General features: G+C 35.3%; 3 protein-coding genes and 2 long non-coding RNA genes across 8 annotated transcripts; 1 reads left to right on the top strand and 4 right to left on the bottom strand.

The window, feature by feature from the left end:
* Window positions 1-835: 835 nt before the first annotated feature.
* LOC108860522 (uncharacterized) lies at window positions 836-1,597 on the bottom strand. Its single transcript, XR_001950704.2, has 3 exons — window positions 1,413-1,597; window positions 1,244-1,319; window positions 836-1,154 (listed from the first exon to the last, which is right to left on the bottom strand). It is a non-coding gene; the product is annotated as an uncharacterized LOC108860522 (long non-coding RNA).
* An 844-nt stretch (window positions 1,598-2,441) lies between these two features.
* Window positions 2,442-4,112, bottom strand: LOC108860153 (uncharacterized). 3 transcript variants are annotated; one of them, XR_008946409.1, is made up of 5 exons: window positions 3,903-4,112; window positions 3,741-3,839; window positions 3,241-3,442; window positions 2,887-3,061; window positions 2,442-2,798 (listed from the first exon to the last, which is right to left on the bottom strand). It is a non-coding gene; the product is annotated as an uncharacterized LOC108860153 (long non-coding RNA). The 3 variants fall into 3 exon arrangements; XR_001950602.2 differs by having other exon boundaries at window positions 3,302-3,442; window positions 3,745-3,839; window positions 3,903-4,105; XR_001950603.2 differs by having other exon boundaries at window positions 3,745-3,839; window positions 3,903-4,104.
* Window positions 4,113-5,425: 1,313 nt separating this feature from the next.
* Window positions 5,426-7,533, top strand: LOC108836423 (uncharacterized). The gene has a single exon (XM_057011402.1). It carries the CDS (start codon window positions 5,482-5,484, stop codon window positions 7,381-7,383), a length of 1,902 nt encoding a protein of 633 aa, XP_056867382.1. The 5' UTR covers window positions 5,426-5,481; the 3' UTR covers window positions 7,384-7,533.
* A 180-nt stretch (window positions 7,534-7,713) lies between these two features.
* On the bottom strand, window positions 7,714-10,399 carry LOC108836424 (probable carboxylesterase 5). The gene is made up of 2 exons (XM_057011403.1): window positions 9,736-10,399; window positions 7,714-8,216 (listed from the first exon to the last, which is right to left on the bottom strand). Exons 1-2 carry the CDS (start codon window positions 10,307-10,309, stop codon window positions 7,816-7,818), a joined length of 975 nt encoding a protein of 324 aa, XP_056867383.1. The 5' UTR covers window positions 10,310-10,399; the 3' UTR covers window positions 7,714-7,815.
* Window positions 10,400-13,230: 2,831 nt separating this feature from the next.
* Window positions 13,231-18,346, bottom strand: LOC108838548 (uncharacterized protein At4g06744). 2 transcript variants are annotated; one of them, XM_056986408.1, is made up of 3 exons: window positions 17,982-18,345; window positions 17,099-17,891; window positions 13,231-13,962 (listed from the first exon to the last, which is right to left on the bottom strand). In XM_056986408.1, exons 1-3 carry the CDS (start codon window positions 18,253-18,255, stop codon window positions 13,386-13,388), a joined length of 1,644 nt encoding a protein of 547 aa, XP_056842388.1. In that variant the 5' UTR covers window positions 18,256-18,345; the 3' UTR covers window positions 13,231-13,385. The 2 variants fall into 2 exon arrangements, with proteins under 2 accessions (XP_056842388.1, XP_018466972.2); XM_018611470.2 differs by having other exon boundaries at window positions 17,099-18,346.
* Window positions 18,347-18,836: the final 490 nt, after the last annotated feature.

The following is an 18,836-nucleotide window of genomic DNA, read 5'->3' on the forward strand; positions in this document are numbered from 1 at the left end:
TTTATTGAAATTTGCAATTTTTATATAGAAAACATAAAAAATACATCTTTTTGAAACAAATTTTTTTTCCAGAACATTCATCTTTTAAAAACGGAGGGAGTATTGTATATCATTGAAAACGCCAAAGTGGATTGATCTGCCAATAACATCAATGCTGTGAGAGTGTGAAAGAATCCCAAGTGACCTCTAACATAATCTACTTGATTCTCTTTTCTTGGGTTTGGTATGCAATAGTTTGAATTCTTTTGTTCAGGTCTGAAAATATTAGTTTGTATGAATATGGTTCTCCTCTCTTCTGTTCAATCTAAAAGAAGAAAGAAAAGAATAAGGGATAAATGTCAAAAAGAAAGTGAACCGTGAACTTGATGATTAATCCCGTCAGTTGATAGAAAAAATAGACTTGGTCGACAGAAAAAAAAATGATATGAACTAAGGGAAGCACTACAAGAAATATGTACATTCTTAGCTCCCGAAAAATGCTATAGTAGGGCTTTCATAGCGTTTTCTATTATGCTATGTCATCGACAGCCATCATAGGTATCCCCTCTATGATAGCATTTTTTTACGCTACGAAATGTGCAGATACGATAGCACTACTCAAATGATATTATTAACTTAACCATAACACTATTTTCTTGTTACAAATTTATTATCGATTTATGTTTCGTGCTATGATAGATCCTTATACAATAGCAATTGTATATTGCTATTATATCTTTTATTTATAGCAACGTAAAATGCTATAAAATTGTATGTATTTAATTTACACAATCGAATTATAATATAAATTAAAACTAAAATTAATCCAAATATTATAATATAAATTAAAACTAGATTAATCCAAATTTAAAATTGAATTATATGTGTTAATTAAAATCAATTTACAAATAAAATTAGTTTTACAAAACTAAACCAGCACACATTAAACCAAAAACCAGAACACATAAACCAAAAACCAGAACACCCTAATTAACTCTAAAAAAACTAACTCTAAACCTAATCTCTCTGCTACTGTCCGCCCCCTCCTCCTTTGCCTCTTTCTTCTCGATGTCTTACTCTATTCTGTCTCCAATTGACGCATCTCAATCTGGTGATGACCAGTGATGGTGTTGTTATATGCTGTAGATATCTCAATCCAACTGATGCATCTCAATCTGCAGCCACAAGAAGAAAAGTTGCACACTTTAAAGTAATATTCCATTGCAATTATAGAACAATTTAAGGGGAAGATAAAGTGAAGAACCTTCTACATCGACCTTCAACAGCTTTTTTGTTGAGCACACAGTGCGGAGATTAGACTAAATCTTTGACCTCACACCCTGTACAAGTATCAATAAATACAAACAGACTTTCAATACTAATCTACAATGATGAGTTTAAGAAGAAGTACAAAGTGAATGGATGAGGAGTACCTGAGAAAATCTTTCGCTCGTCTAGCCATCCTCCGCCGTCGTCTTCCATGGTACGCTCCACCATCTCATGCCGCCGCTACTATCACCACAAATCAGAAATATTATCGGAAACGAAGGAAAGGAAGAGAATAAGATGAGAAAAAGAGAGATCAAAATCTGCATCTAGGAACTTACGAGAGAGGAAGACAAAGAGATAAACAGGAAGTTAATAAGAAAAGAAAAAAAATAGATTAATTATATCCATTGGATTGAGATCAATCAACGGTGGATATTAATACTTTAGTTATCCTCGCCATTGTCCCTCATTGGTCAGACTTTTTCTCTTTTTATTTTTGCTTTCTTGTTTTTTTGTTATTGTAGTTTTTTTTTTTTTTCTTTCTTGACAACTATAGTAAATGTGTAAATATAATTGTGGTTAAGTCAAAATTTCGGATAAATTATTTGAAAATAAACTTATAAAGTTAAATTATGAAAAGATTGAAGATTAATTTCATTTAAAAATTAAGATTTAATGTTTTATGATATAGGTTAATATGAGGTAGGTGGTTTAGGGTTTAAGGTTGAGATTTAGAACTAAATATATGGTTTGTGCTTTAGAATAAACTTGGAGTTTAATTTTTTATTTTTATTATAAGTTTAAGGTTTAGATTTTAAAAACATTAGGGTTTAGGGTATATGAAATGGATATGGTTTATGAAATAGAGTTTAAGGTATAAAACTATGGTTTTGGAATTTGTGAATAAGTATATAATTTGAGATTTTCAAAAATGATTAAATTTAGAGTTTTATATTGAAGAATTGGAATTTAAGTTATAATATTATAGTTGAAAATTTGTATTTAAGATAGAGGGTTTGAGGTATATAGTTAGGTTTAGGGTATATTTAGGGTTTAGAACTTAGGGTAATTTTTTTTGTTTTTTCTAATTTATTATTAGTGCTAGATTTTCTTTTTTATCATATTCTTGTTGTGTTGCCTTGGATTTTATGATGAAATATTAAATAAAGACTTCTCACAAACAACAAATGATCTATAAATAAAACTTTATGTTTCATTAATTTTATAAAATACATTATTTCATATACCATCATCTAAAACATACATAAACGTGCAATACATTACTCTTATCCGTGCCTCTAACCCTGCAAGCAAATACATACAAAGCCCAACTAATATAACAGACAATCTCATCTTTCTCTTCCTGAAAATACAGAGAACACCCTTATCCTAATGACATTGGATTACACGATTAGATAAGTTGTCTCAGGGCACAACATACCCCTCTACCATCAGGGAAACAACGCCAAAATAAGTCAGGACGAGGCCGACCTACAGCATCCTTAATAGCATCCGTTATGACACCGGCAACGAGCCACAAAACAACAGACCTGAAAACACATGAACACCTTTATAAATAGAAATTCAGCAATATTTAACCCACAACAAAAAGAGACAAACTTTGGAGCTTTTTAATACCTATCAAGTGAATACTTTGTGTCGTAACGGTATCTGCAAACAATAAAGAAACAGAGTACGAGGTTACATGATTAGTGCTTCTTGTTGGACCAGCAGCTACAAGGTGACGTTTGATACAGAAATTCCGCTTCTCACCAGAGATGAAAAGCGTCATCCCCTTGTCCCTACGTGTTATCTGTTAAAAGAAAGGAAGAGAGTGATATGAATATTTGATGAGTACTGTTATAATTCACAGGAATAAAATTGAGATGACTTCGTCATTTGTCTCAGTAGGTTCTCGCAGCAGAAGAGAGCGATATGAATATTTGATGACTGTGAAACTAAGCAAAGCCTCATTTAAGTGATATGAATAACCTGTTAAGCAAGAGAAATCACAAAGTCCAAGCCAAAAGATTTGCTTGACTCCTGCTATTACCTTCAGCTAGACTTGTCGCACGAGGAACTGCTTGTCCAAGCCTAAAGATTGTGAGGAAGAGTTGCAGAAACCAAGCAAACCCATACACATAAGGATCTCAAATATCTGATTCTTCCAACCTCAAGCCCTGTCCATCTATTCCTGTACTCAACCCAAATTTAAGAAACATCAGGCATCGCCTAAAAAAACTACAAATCAGAACCATTACACAAAGAAGCAGAGACAAGATTAATCAGATACAAAGAACCAGAGACAAGATTGATCAGATACAAAGAACCACAAATCGAAACCATTACACAGATAGTGAAGACCAGAGACAAGATTAATCAGATAGAAGAAACCATTGCACAAAGAAACAGATAGATCAGATACAAATTGAAACCCAAACCTTAAAAAACCACAAACCGAAACCTAAGAGAGAACTAAGAAGAGAAATTACAAACCAATGTAGCTCCTATTTCTCACCGCCCGTCGTACTCTTCCTCTGTCTTCCCCGTGTCTGCAACGTAAGATGAGAAGCTCCGCCGTGGGTTCACCTCTGTCAAAACGCCGTCAGATTCAAAACAGAGAGAGTGAGAGAGAGAGAGAGAGAAAATCTGACATCGCGGATGGTGGAGAGTCGTTGGGTTTCTTCCTCGATCTGACCCAACTGAGGTTTGATCCGTTCACAACTTCTGGTCATCCTCCTCTTGTTAATTTCGTTGCTATGTGGCGGAGGAGAAGAAGAGAAAGAGTATCGGTGGGACTTTTTTTTTAAGTCTCTATTGGCGAATATTTTTTTCTAACTTAACTATCCAAAAGTATTATCCCAAGAGGGAAAAATTTACCTAGTTAGCGCTTTTCTAATTTTCATTGAAGTACTGGCAAAATTAGTTCCGGTTAACGATATTATAGCATTTATTCTATCATAGCATTTATCTAATGCTATTATATAATACGAAAATTTATAAGTCATTTACGATAGCAGTTCGGTAAAACGTGCTATAACAATATGCTATCAATGTAATCTTTTTTGTAGTGAAGGGAGATAAAGAGAGAAAAGAATACAGAGTAAGATTTTATGCGCGATCAGAAACCTAAGTGAATAAGAATCCATGTGTCATGTAATGAGACTGCGTTTTAAAATCTTAAATGAGGTTAGTGGTGGTTAGTACGAGTGTCTCTTATGAGTTATGGGCTGAAATAGTTAGGTTTCTAACTAAGATCGAGTACATGGACGTCTTTTATAAGATTGGTACTAATTGATGTGGCTTACAACGGATAATGGTGAAAGTGATGTTCTAAAGATATGTGAGTTCTCATGTTTTCAAACCTCTTTCATATGTTTAGTTCTCTGTTTTGTTTGAGGGCAATCAAAAGCTAAGTCTTAGCTAGTTGTTATGAACTTTTAACTATGATGTAAGTATAGTTTTAGATTCTTTTACATATATTTCAAATCTTTATATGTCATTGTAGGTTCATGTATGTTTTAGAAAAGATTGGAGATTCTAAAAAACTTTAGAACCTTAGAAGAATTGCAGCTAAATGATCAACTTGGATTACATTTTGTGTGTTGGTGTCGGTCGGCCCCATAGTAGATAACACTTCCTAGTGAATTTTTAACAAGTTTAAAGAAACTGATGATTTCAAGTAACATTTTCGCTTTATTTCACAAATTGATGAAAATAATCTACTATTATATACATTTAAATTAACTATTCTCATTAGTTATTTTCATCTAAATTTTAATTATTTAAAATAAAAAAATCTATATAGATAGTCATTATGATATTTGTCAGAAAAAAATCGAAGCTTAATTAAAATAAATAATATACACAAATTCAAATTCTGAAAAAGACACAAATTCAAATAAATATATAAACTTATAAATTGAAAATGCAATTATAATTTATATTAACAAAATTTATGGAAAAAAATATCCCGTTTTGAAAATGCTATCAAAGTTTAGTTACATATAGCAATACTATAGACAAGACAACTTTAATACTTTAGCCCAACAAAATAGAGGCAAAAACAGAAGGGAACATTGTGTCGGTCATGAGAATTTCACTTTTTTTTTTTCCTTTTTTCTTCACGAGAGATTTTTCACATTAAAAACATGTTTGTTTTAAGCTAGTTAGGTTGTTGGTCTTAAAATATATAGTTTGAAACAAGCGGTTGCTACTCTCCGGTAAAAATCAATGGAACTAAGCAAAATAATTCCTGTTTCTAAACCCATATGTCGTTTGTCAGATCCAGAAAATCCTCACAACCTTTGCCGAAGATTTGATCCACCACTCTCGGTGTGCTTCAGCTGCGAAGGCCAACAACACTTGGAGAATAGAAGGTACTATTACTATTGTGCTACTTGTGATTTGGAATTTCACAGAGGTTGTCACTTGTTTCCCCCCGAAATCAAACACCCTTTTCATCTCCTCCACCCTCTCACCCTCATCTTCTCAGATCCTGATTTTCAAAGCTCTAGAATCCCCATTGACTGGCCTGATTCATCCACTGACTCAGACGACTCTGATTCGTCTGAAGAAAGCTCTGGATCATATGAAGACCATATTGTTAATTGCAATTATTGTCGGAAAAATCTTGGACCAGAAGAGTTTGGAATGGCATACTATCATTGCTCTACCTGCAATTTCAGCATTCACATGAGTTGCGCGTACATTTGGCCACCTCTTGCTATTGAAAACCGTAAAAGCCATGAACACACTCTCACCCTTTTCCCTAGACAGATCCCTTTGCCCTGTGATGCTTGTGGCTTCTCTCTAGACACTCCCTTTTCCGATCATGTTTACTCTTGTCTGCTTTGTAACTACATGGTCCATAGAACATGTATTTACTTACCTCGTGTCATTAAAATTACCCGTCACCCGCACCGTCTCTCTCACACTTCCTCCATCGTACCTTCTCGTCAGCTATCTTGTGGAGTTTGCCGCAAAACTGTTGACGTCAACTACGGATCATACTCTTGCAACAAGGGATGTCCCTACGCCGTCCATTCCAAGTGTGCAACAAAGAAAAAAGTGTGGGATGGGAAAGATCTTGAAGGAGTTCCTGAAGAAGAAGAAGAGATACTCGAGCCCTTTTCGTGGATCGATGAAGAGACGATACAACACTTCAGCCATGATCATCACCATCTAAAGATTCGTCGGAATGGTGAAAACAAGTTTTGCGAAGCCTGCACCCTTCCCATGACAGTTTCGGATCGCTTCTATAGTTGTATAAAGTGCGAGTTTGTCCTGCATGAAACATGTGCATCCCTTCCTCGGAGAAAACACCATCCAGTACACAAACACCCGCTCAACCTTGAAAGGAAGTACTACTACAGAGACGGTTTCTTCCCGTGTGATGGTTGTACTCGTCATTGTTGTGGCTTCATCTACAGATGCAGCGAAAAGGATTGCGAGTTTCAGCTAGATGTGAGATGCGCCTCGCTTCCTGATCCTTCAATCCATGGCTGCCATCCACGCGATCACCCTCTCTTCTTCAATTTCACCAGTGGTAAATGCATGGGTTTCGAGTGTCTTGGAGGCGGCCGTGGTGAGTACCTAGAATGTATTCAGTGTGAATCTTTTTTGTGTCTTCATTGCGCTACTTTGCCTTGCGTGGCTCACTACAAGCACGATAAGCATCCACTCACTCTTTGCTACGGAGAAGAAGAGACCTCAGATGTCAAATATTGGTGTGAGATCTGTGAAGGGATACTAGATGCAACCAAGTGGTTTTACACATGTGACTCTTGTTGTGTCACTGTTCACATTAGATGTCTATTGGGAAAGGATGTGTACTACATGAAGCCAAACCATATCATCAAAAGTATTGGGCAAAATGTTTATATTGGATATAACAATGGCAACACAAGACCAGAGTGTAAAAAATGTAGACTTCGTTGCATATACACCTTGGTCTTTAAGTGTGAAAATGAAAATTTCTGTAGTCTGTCTTGTTTATCCCTGACTGGTAGATACCACCATCTGACAAGAATCATGAGGAGATGGGGAAAAGCAAATTTGGAAAAAGAGGCTGAGGTGGAACTAGCTAACGAAGAAGAAGAAGCCGAGTCAGAGTCTGAGTCTGAGTCTGTATAAATTGAGTTGAATTGTTCATTAGCTTATGCAGTTTGATTGTGTGTGAGTGTGAGTCGAAAGAATCTATTCTCTGAACGGTGTGGCTCAAGAACAAAGGATCTTGCGTTTGTAATTCTTCTGATACATTATTAAATGAGGATTGTTGCTTTATCAGTTCTTTAATGGATTGAAGAGAGTGATGAAGGAGCTTACCAAGATCCAAGATGAAAGAAACGTAAAGGCCAAGGCCAAGGAATGATCTAGTAAAAAAAACAGGCTTTTCTATGGAACAATGTACTTGCTTAGTGTCGGTAACAATGTACTTTATGTTCGGTCGGAACACATGAAATGGATCAACAAAATCTATGGATTTTTATTTCTTGCAAGCATAATGACTTTAGCCAAATCAAATATCCTCAACATGTAATTATCATCAACAAGAACATTGGTTGGTCAACCAGTGGTTATAAACTTGACAAATCTCTCCAAGAACTTAGAAGCCTTCTCAGAACTAGGGTTCTGGAGATGAAACACGTGTCCCTCCTCTGCTTCCTCAACAACCTCCACATCCCCTCCCCACCCACTCCTCTTCAGCTTCGCCGCGTACCCCAAACCCTGCCGCACAAAGACATCTTTCCCCGCCACCGCGACCAAAACCTTCTCGCATCCTAACCCGGAAAGATCCGAGTCGGATCCAACCACGTTAAACAGCGGATCATCCGCTCCGTCGACACTGTTCGGGCTCGCCACCTTCGCCCAGAGCTCACCGACTCCTCTTCTCACCTCCCTGTCTTGCACGTCGTGCTCGTCGACAGGCTCCGTCCCCCAGAAAGCCGGATGAACAACCGCGATACCTTTGATTAGGGGTGTCAAAATGGGTCATGACCCATGGGTTGATCCAACCCAAATTGACTCATTAACCCAAATGAATTGTTTATTTTTGATCCAATGGGTTGATGGGTTAACAAGTTAATAGGTTAATAGGTTAATGGGTCAACAAGTTAATGGGTTAACAAGTTAAATGGATCTATTGGGTTGGGTCAACTCTGACCCATTTAATTTTTAATTAAAAAAATGGCCAAAATCACAAAAACACATTTTCCCACAAAAACACATTTTCCCACAAAAATCGGAAAATTTTAATTTCCCGCCAAAATCGAAAATGCAATTTTTCATCAAAATCGTAAAAAAACAATTTCCAGCCAAAAATCGGAAAAACGCAATTTCCCTCCAAAACCGGAAAACGAAATTTCTCGCCAAAACCGGAAAAACACAATTTCCCGCCAAACCCGGAAAAAAAAAATTCCCCGCCAAAACCGGAAAACGGAATTTCCCATCAAAACTAGAATAACGCAATTTCCCGCCAAAACCGGAAAACGCAATTTCCCGTCAAAATCGGAAAACACAATTTCCCGTCAAAATCGGAAAAAACCCAATTTCCTGCCGAAACCGACAAACACAATTTCCCGCCAAAACCGGAAAACGCAATTTCTTACCAAAACCGGATAACACAATTTCCCATAAAAATCGGAAAAACGCAATTTTCTGCAAAAACTGGAAAACACAATTTCCCGCCAAAACCGGAAAACGCAATTTCCCGTCAAATTCGGAAAAACGCAATTTCCCGCCAAAACCGGAAAACACAATTTCCCGCCAAAACCGGAAAAGGAAATTTTCCATCAAAATCGGAAAACGCAATTTCCCGCAAAAATCAGAAAATGCGATTTCCCGTCAAAACCGGAAAACACGATTTTCCGCCAAAACCGAAAAACGTGATTTCCTGTCAAAACTGGAAAATGCAATTTCCCGCCAAAACCGGAAAACGCAATTTCCCGTCAAAATCGAAAAACGCAATTTCCCGCCAAAACCGGAAAACGTAATTTCCTGGCAAAACCGGAAAAACGCAATTTCTCGCCAAAACCGTAAAAATGCAATTTCCCGCCAAGATCCAAAAATGCAATTTCCCGCAAAACCGGAAAATGTAATTTTCTGCAAAAACCGGAAAAATGCAATTTCCCGCCAAAACCGGAAAACCTATTTTTTTGCCAAAATCGGAAAAGCGTAATTTTCTGCCGAAACCAGAAAAACGCAATTTTCCTCAAAAACCGGAAAAATAAAATTTTCAATTCGATCAACTTGGTCTTAACTTATGTCTCAATTCGATCAATTTGGTCTTGACTTAAAAATGATTCTTTATAAAGATGTTGGGTTCATGGGTCATCCATTAATCCATCTGACCCATTTAATTTAATTGGTCATGGATCAACCCAATCCATTTATTAAATGGGTTGGATTGACCCATGACCCATTAATAATAAATCCATTTGGATCATGGGTTGGGTTGACCCATTTGACCCATTTTGACACCCCTACCTTTGATGATCTTGGGACGATCGAGCTGCTTCTCCTCGCCGGCTCTCATCGCCATGTGGTGAGTCATGTTGGCTCCGGCGCTATCTCCGGCGACGAAAACTCTACCGAAGTCGGCGTGGTCGTTGATCCACTCCTCGGGACCGCGTCCGTCGGAATGCGAGAAGATCCACCGAACGGCGGACCACGAGTCCTCGTACGCCGCCGGAACCGGATGCTCCGGCGCGCGGCGGTACTGGATAGACGCGGCGAGGCAGTTAGCCGATCTGACGACGTCGGTTACGTAGTTGTGGTAGGTGGGAGAGAAAGGGGACTCGATGATCCAGGCTCCGCCGTGGATGTAGATGAGGAGAGGGAGCTTGTTTTTGGTGGTGCATGCGGTGGCGGTGGATTTGCGAGGGAGGAAGAGGCGGACGGAGAGGTTGTGGTCAGGTGAGTACACGACGTCTTTGGAAACGACGTCGTTGGTCTCGTCTAGTGACGTTGGGATGATTTCGGTGCCGGTGAGACGCTCGACGCGACCGTCTTTGTAGATTCTGATGAAGGGAGGATGCTCGGAGACGAGATCAGATTCCATTTTTTTTTTTTGATCTTTTTTGGATATGTGAAATGAAATCTAAAAAAAGTGTAAATGTAGTGAGAAGAGTGGTTGGCGAGTTACCTTATCTGGGTTGTCATATTAAAATTCATTTAAAACGGATGAAATCTATGCTGTTTATTTCCGTACGAACTACGAACACGTAGCACGAACACGTAGCATTGATACTGGACACATATTTTTGTATTTATCTCTATTTTATTTTTTTTTTATTTTTTTTTATTTTTTTTTGTAACACATCTCTATTTTATTTTTAAATGTAACGAAAATGACAAAAGTACCGAAGTAAATGGATTGTTGATTTGTTTCTGATAATAATTTAGTGAACACACTCTCTCTAAACACTCTCACTTCTCACTAAACTACTATAGCCAGGTAGCCACCCCATTTTAGATTTAGATTTTCTGTTTTACGGATTTTTGCTCTTTTGTTAGATTTAATTTTCTGTTTTACGGATTTCATTTTCTGTTCTCTCTTTTTGATTTAATCAACCCTGTTTAATTAAGAGAAATTGCATTCCATACACACAACTTTATGCATAATTAAGGATATACCAAAATCAATATGTATACACTGTATATTTTTTTAATGTCTGTGTTACCCCTAATACTCTCTCTCTCCCTAACGACATCTCCATCTCCTGTGTTAAACTTCTTCTCACCCACCACCAACACCCACCCCTTCTTCACCATCAGTATCCCTTCTGGTCCATGACCACCACCAACACCCACCCCCAGAGCCCCGAAAACTCAACTCCGACCACCGTCCATGGCTCCTTCAGCACGTCCCTTCCCACCCCCGCGCGTCACCATAGCTCTCCCTCCGCCGTCTCAGTCGCCACCTCCGCTCCCTCCACTACGCCCAACTCCGCCCCCGAGCTCCTCTCCCACAAGTGATCCGCCTCCTCGACGCCAAGCTCCCTCCGCTCCTCCGTCTCCCCTCTCTGTTCTCCTCCACCTTCTTCTTCTCTCACCTCCACCGCCGAGTGTCTCCACCTTCTCCCGCCCCGAGTTCTTGTCTCCCGCCGGCAAAAATCACTGACAACAAAAGCTCCCTTTTTGGGGTTGGAGATTTAGATTGATAGCAAGAATTAGGGATTTGGAGAATTGGGTAACAAAAAAAGGATGCAGCTTCACATATCGCCTAGCATGAGGTCGTCTCCCGCCTCCTCCACGTCTGCCATGACGTCGTCTCCCGCAACCCCGAGCTCTTCTCCAGCTCTCTTCTCCTCCGCTGCAGATCTCTCTCCCCCGTCAAATTGTAATTTGTTTGTGAAAAAGGGTAGTATAGGAAAACTATTATTAATTTGCTACAGTATTCTACCATTTTAGAAAAAAATGGTATATCCCTAATATTAACTTCTTTTAGGTATTTCCAGCAAATTAACTCTTTAATTAAAGCCTTATAAGTTATACCAATTGATCGTGAGTATATTTCTATCCTCGATCTTGCTCGCTTTCTTTATCTCTAAGAGAACAAATCTTTAAGTTTATAAATGGATTGATTTGCTTAGATTATCTCTTTTGGAGTTTTGAAACCGGTTTTTCAACAAAATTCAGATGGATTAGACAGATTCAGTAGGATTAGGGTTTTCCTATATGGAAGATGTCTGTTCTGTTCACGTCCTATATGAATCTAAGCAATAACATTTTTAATTAATAATTCGATAAATTAATGAAATACTACAATTCTTTAAGTATTAATTTATAGAATTTTTACTATATATTAAATGAGATATGTGTAAATTTACTAAATTATAAGTACATCAATACAATTAAAACAGCAGACTTTTTTTTGACAACTCTTTTGACTTTGCAAATATTTACAGATGAATGTCATTACCTATTAATTATTAAATATATTAAATAAAATCTTTATTTTGTTCCACGATTTCTGCAAGTTAACCAAATCTAATTTACTAATTTTATTATCAATACAATTAGCAGACTTTTAACAAAACAAATATACTACTTAATCAATCCAGTTTTATATTATTTTCACCACAAACTGAGCTAACGTTTACAGAATTTTTTTTTCTTTTCCCCGTGAACCCTTAAACATTTATATGATGTTCATTTTATTCTATATCACTAAATATAATTTAAATTAATTTTTTTACTCGACGACATACATTATTTTTAATAACTATAAAATACCTATCATACATTTTTAAAACTTTGTTTGTATTTGGTTTATCGAAATAACATGTCTTGAACAAAATTTTATATGTAAAACTACAATAGATTCTTTTGATATAATAACAAGATTATCAAAAATATTTGTTGTAACAAAATAGATCTCAAAAACCAAATACAATAGATTTTTGTAACTCCATGTATCTCCAATGATGTATATCCTTAGAATATTCCTTATTATAATCAATTTTAATAGTATTGATTAATCTATTACTACTCCAACAACAAGAACTATATAAAAATATAAGAGTATAATCATTTTTTTTATGGGACCAATATTAAATAAACTAAATTTAAGGCTATTTATGATTAAAAATAATTTTATCATCATTTTTATACTTTCCAAATTAAAAAACATATATAAAAGTATTTATTTATATTTAGAATTTTAAGACATTAATTGATAATAACCAAACTAACAGAAACAAACATAAAATTAAAAAAAATCTTGCAACAATGAATATATATATTATATCGACTTTTATATTTGTATAACATGCCAAACTAAACTGAAACTATAACTGACAATAACCAGATCGCAGTATCTAAGCTCGAAACCATAAATAATCGAACGAATTTTATATCTCTTAAACTTAAACACTTGAAAATCAGAACCGAACTGGAAAAAAGAATCCCGTACTTTCCAAAGCACGGATCAAAATCTAGTTGATTATTAAAGCTTAAATATATTTGCAGAAAAAACTATAGAAGAAACAGATATATAGCCATGATTCGTAACTAGTCAGCAAAAGCATTTATTCTACAATATTGTAGTATTTAGAAACTGCAAGTGTTACAAACACTTGGCTATATAAATAGTTTTTTTAACACACCATAATCCATAATATACGTAAAAGAGATTATAGGTTCCGAATCCGGTCCGGGTTAAGTGCCCCGTAAGATACCAGAGAAGAAGTTTGACCTTGTTCCTCCTCCAGTCGTTCTTGATCCAGTGTGACCTGGTTTGGGTTTTTATCACAAGGGATCTGAAACATGGATTTGGAATTTGGACATGTTTGTTTCCGCATGAAGAAGTTAGCACATTCCAGTGGCGTTTTCTGGTTTGGAAGATCAAGTATACAATTCTTACGAACGTCGAGAATGTTTCTCCTGATGAGTTTCCTACATTTCGGACCGGCCTGGGTGAAATAATTATTGGAGAGGGAGAGGTTTTTGAGACTAGAAATCTCGCATAAGATCTCTGGTATGGTTCCATAGAATTTGTTTCTCGCTAAGTTGACTTGTTCTATCTTGTCTAAGCAACCGAAAGAGTATGGTATAGGACCGGTTAGGTTATTATATCCCACATCGAAAACAGTGGCTTGGTTTAGCTTGCCTATTTGATATGGTAAGCATCCGGTTAACTGGTTATTCAAGAAAAGGACTTCTTGTAGGTACTTGATGTTGCCTATGCTGTCGGGAATCGGACCAATGAACCTGGAATCGGACCAAAAGAAAAAGAAAGTTATTTGAGCATGATTAACGTGTAGTGGTTTCTTCCCAACTTTATATTAATATATTTTATTCTTATGTTATTGTCCAAAAAAATATATTTTATTCTTATGTTATGGAACAAATAGTTTTAATATGTATAATATATTTAAACCTGTAGAATTTAGGCAGATATAAATATAATCTTTCTCTTTTGTTGTAAGAAAAAATATATATAATCTTCCCAAAAAGTGTCATACATTTTTCTTTACTGAAAAACGATTCTTGATTTAGTCATCTCTCTTTTAGTTATTTTTTTCTTTACAGAAACTAGCTAGAGAGTAATAATGTTTTAAGAGCATTTTCATTAAAGGTCTTTCAATGGATTTTAATAAAATAAAATAAAATAATAGAAATGTATGAAAGTGAGAGATTCAAAAAAAAACTCTTTGAAAACTTATTCTGATTCCATTAGTTTATACAATTTTCTGATTTTCAATTTAGGTACTTAAAACTAAACTACCTACGAACATCTATCTTATTAAAACAGAAACATTATAACTTTTTCTAGGTGGATTTTTAAATTGGACATCACATTATTATTCTTAGTCTAACCTTTCATTTAAATATTTCCTTAAAGAGTTTAATATCAATTATCTATCAATTAACTTCATTATAAGATCTATTCTATGCATCTATTAAACAAAATATCTGTTCTTTTCGTTAGAGTATACTCACATTATCATATTTATATTATATCATAGTAAAAATATAATAATCCCTCTCCTTTATTATAGTCAAATGAATACAATAAATGTCTCCAATATAAATATAAACACGAGTCTAAGTTCTTAAAAATAAAACTATAAATAGATAGAAACAAAAATAAATATTACACATGTTATTAAAAATATAAATATTACACGAGTAGGTTGACAAAAAAATACAAATATTACGCTAATCCTTTTTTTTGTCATCAACTTATACAAACTTAAACTGAGTAAGTTGACAAAAAGATACAAATATTACATGAATCCTTTTTACACGAATCTTTAGCCAGTCATTATACAATTTTGACTATTTTGGTCTGGTTATTTCCTAAACAATTGATTCAGTTAACCAAAGAGTTATTCTTGGGTTCACTCCCTAGGGTGAACCTTTAGGTTCAAAATAATTGAGTATCTTTTAAAAAAGGAAACAAAATAATTGTCAAATTGCATTATGTTTTTTAAAATAAATGTAAAATAAATAAAAATAGTAATTAACAAAACATGAATTTTTGAAAAATAATTTTAAATCCGCCAGCAAAAAACTATACCCTAAACCCTAATCCTAACCCCTAAACCCTTGGGTAACCCCTAAACCCTTGGATAAATCATAAACTCTAATTTATAAATATCAAACTCTAAATCATAAAAACACTGAATTTTTTAATTCTAAATCTTATAAATTTAGATAAATTCTAAACCTTAAGATTTATATATAGTTTTTTTAAATGCATTTATACAATTACTATTACTTTTATTTATTTTTACTTTTTTATTTTAAAACATAATATAACTTGACAATTATTTTGTTTCATTTTTCAAAAGATACTCAATCTAAAATAACTAATTCCTATTGGTTGGTGAACCTAAAGGTTCACCCTAGGGGGTGAACCTAAGAAAAAGTCTTAACCAAATAACTTAAGAACATGTTTCCTCCCATCATTAAACTATAATTATCTTAAACACAAAACCCCTTTAATTAAAAAACAATTATTTGGAATCAAATACTGATGAATCTTAAAATTTTAAATAGCTTGATACAGAACTTTTGAAACTCAATAATAAAGATATCAGAATACATTTTCTTAGATGTTCAAACAATCGAGGTCTGCTTTGAATATACACTAAATAGAATATACTAACGTATATTCTTACTTAAATAACATAAACATCAATTTATACTTAAAAAAAACGATTGTTGGAAAACCTCTTCACCAAGTTGAGTCTACTATGCCTAAAATCTTGGTTACAATCAAATATTCACAATCAAATTGTCAGACTTGAAAAATCATGAATATGGAAAACCCTCTTCTCCAAGTTTATTCTACTATACATAAAATCTCGATGTCAAGAGTTTTTGTATTTCTTATATCTGACTTAATAAGTTAGAAAATATTCATTTTCTCCCACTAAAATGTGTGTACAAGTACTTGTCTACGTATTCATCATTGGACATTCACAAAAATTTTAGAAAAAAATCCCAAAAAGCACAATGTCAAAACCAAATCGTATTGGTTGATATTATATTAGTGTTTTCACTATACAGTTACAGTATAACATCTTTAAACTAATAATCTATAAATTAATATCTCTATAAATCAGTATAATTTCATAGTCTTAAATTGAGTTTTTGGTTCAATTAGTATCTCGATAAATTAATAATCTCTATAAATTAATAAAAAATTATAGTTTTGGTATAGTCCCAACATTATTAATTTATAGAGGTTTCACTGTATATTTCTAATACACCAATGAAAAATTATTAATAGAAAAAACAGTTTTAACATTGTTCTTATACAATATGTTTTAGACAAACTCAAAATTATATAAAACCACATTATGTGAAAAAGACAAATTCCAAATTGTATCAACTATTATAGAATATATATTACTCCCTCTATTCCAAAATAGTTGAAGTTTTAGGCTATGCACAATTATTAAGAAATTTGTTATTTATTTTAAAAAGTGTGATTAAAATATAAATTTAAAACTATTTAGCCAATTACAAAAGACACTGTTGAGTACGATTGGTTACACAGTTTTTAATAAAGTAAAAAGTAACATTGAAAGTTGAAAATATCATGTATTTTGAAACATCAAACTTCCTAAAACTTCATCTATTGTGAAACGGAGGGAGTATAAGTTAAAGATAAAAAAATAAAATCCGCGCGGTCGCGCGGATCATGATCTAGTTGTTATTATATTGGTAAGATGCCCTTGTAGGGTCTTACCTCTAGTTAGCTACTTTAATAATTCACACACTAAACAGCTTTAAATATAGGCAGGGACACAAAAAAATAATCTTTAAATTAATCTGTTGAAGAAAGTTACTTAGCTACTTTAATTTATCGAATAGTTTGAATCTGGAATCTAACCTGTTGTTGGCGAATGTGAGGTAAAGAGCAGTGATGGACCCAAGATTGGGTGGAAGTTTCTGAACAAGATTGTTGTTGTTGATGAACAAGACGTCGAGATCGAGATTAAAGACCTGACTAGGAACAGAGCCTGAGAAAGTATTGAACCTGAGATCGAGAAACGTGAGATTCGTGGCTTTTAGGACAGAAGCTGGGAAGTCTCCGGTGAGTTTGTTGTTGCTTAGGTCAAGCTCGTATAAGTAATTCAAGTTGCTGACTTTAGGGACAGAGCCTAAGAAGTTGTTGGAGTTTGCGTGAAAGATGGTGACTGTTTCTAACTTGTCGAGGAAGTTATCTAATCGAAGTTTCGTGCCGGAGAAGTTAAACCCGTTAAACTGGACGCTGGCGACTGCTTGATGTTTTGTTCCAGGGAATATCGCGCATTCGAGTCCGCGGTATTTGCCGCATATGTCGGAGCCACTCCAAGAAGCAAGAATGTTCTTTGGATCCACTTCGACTAGTTTCTTGAAAGCTTGGAGGACTGGGTAGACTTTCTTTAGTAGTGGACTCGCAAAAGTTAGTTGCGGCAGCGGTGGTGATTTCGGGGGTATAGGCGGTGGATGCGGCGGTTTTGGCGGTGAGCGTGATGGCTCCGACGGAGGAGGAGGTGGCGGCGGTGGAGGAGCCCATGAAGGAGGCGGTGAAGGAGGAGGAGGAGGAGGTAGTGGCGGCGGAGAAGGTGGCGGCGGTGGAGGAGGGCATGAAGTAGGCGGTGGAGGAGGTGGTGGTGGAGGAGGCGGCGGTGGAGGAGGAGGTAATGGAGGAGGGCATTCTTGAAGAGGAGGCGGCGGTGGAGGAGGTAATGGAGGAGGGCATTCTTGAAGAGGAGGCGGCGGTGGAGGAGGTAATGGAGGAGGGCATTCTTGAAGAGGAGGCGGCGGTGGAGGAGGTAATGGAGGAGGGCATTCTTGAAGAGGAGGCGGCGGTGGAGGAGGTAATGGAGGAGGGCATTCTTCAGGTTTCAGTTGCGGGGACGGTGGTGGAATGACACCGCCACCGCTGCCGGAAATGATTTTTAAGGATTTTCTGTCGGTGATATGGTTGTTCCCGGTAGATAGAGTGAAATGGAGATGTAAAAGTGAAAGAAAAAGAAGATGTAAAGAAGAGACTGAAGCCATTGATTACAATAATTATGAGGTAAATTTTGAGAAGAAGCTTGGGACTATATATAGAGAGAGACTTTTAGTGTAGAGAAGATGAGAAGACTTATAAGAATTTTTATAGTCTATGGACATCTTTTTGGTAATGGGGAGAGGTACTGTTATTTATTGTCGAATTTGTGGTAAAGAAAAGAAAAAACTTTAAATTGCTTTCAGAAAAGAAGAGAAAGTATAATTCAAAAAGAAAGTAAGATTTTGAGAGAACTATTATTATCGATGATCCATAATTTATCGGGAAAATCGCATAAAAAACCCTCAAAAGTGTCACTTACTAGCACTTTAAACCCTGAAGTTTTTTCACTAACACTTTTAACCTTCAAAGTGACATTTGTATCATAAAAAACCTCCAAATCAAAAAAGTTGACCGGTTCAGCAGGTAATTTTTCAAAAATAATTATTTAATTAATAAAATAAACAAAATAAATAAATAAAAAATCCAAAAAATAAATAAAAATCGAAACTTTTAATAAAATTTACAAAAATGAAAAAACTAAAAAAAATTAAAATTTTAGAAAATTAAATAAATATTTTAAAATTAT

The sequence above is a fragment of the Raphanus sativus genome, chromosome 5, assembly GCF_000801105.2.
Source record: "Raphanus sativus cultivar WK10039 chromosome 5, ASM80110v3, whole genome shotgun sequence".
Classification (NCBI taxonomy): Eukaryota; Viridiplantae; Streptophyta; class Magnoliopsida; order Brassicales; family Brassicaceae; genus Raphanus; species Raphanus sativus.

What these genes read in the sequence shown, in the direction of transcription:
- LOC108836423 (XM_057011402.1), top strand. Translation starts at nt 5,482, where the DNA reads ATGGAACTAAGCAAAATAATTCCTGTTTCTAAACCCATATGTCGTTTG.
- LOC108836424 (XM_057011403.1), bottom strand. Translation starts at nt 10,309, where the DNA reads ATGGAATCTGATCTCGTCTCCGAGCATCCTCCCTTCATCAGAATCTAC. An exon ending in TCGTCCCAAGATCATCAAAG is followed by an intron (nt 8,217 to 9,735) that starts GTAGGGGTGTCA and finishes CCCTAATCAAAG; the next exon opens with GTATCGCGGTTGTTCATCCG.
- LOC108838548 (XM_018611470.2), bottom strand. Translation starts at nt 18,255, where the DNA reads ATGGCTTCAGTCTCTTCTTTACATCTTCTTTTTCTTTCACTTTTACAT. An exon ending in CTCACATTCGCCAACAACAG is followed by an intron (nt 13,963 to 17,098) that starts GTTAGATTCCAG and finishes GTCCGATTCCAG; the next exon opens with GTTCATTGGTCCGATTCCCG.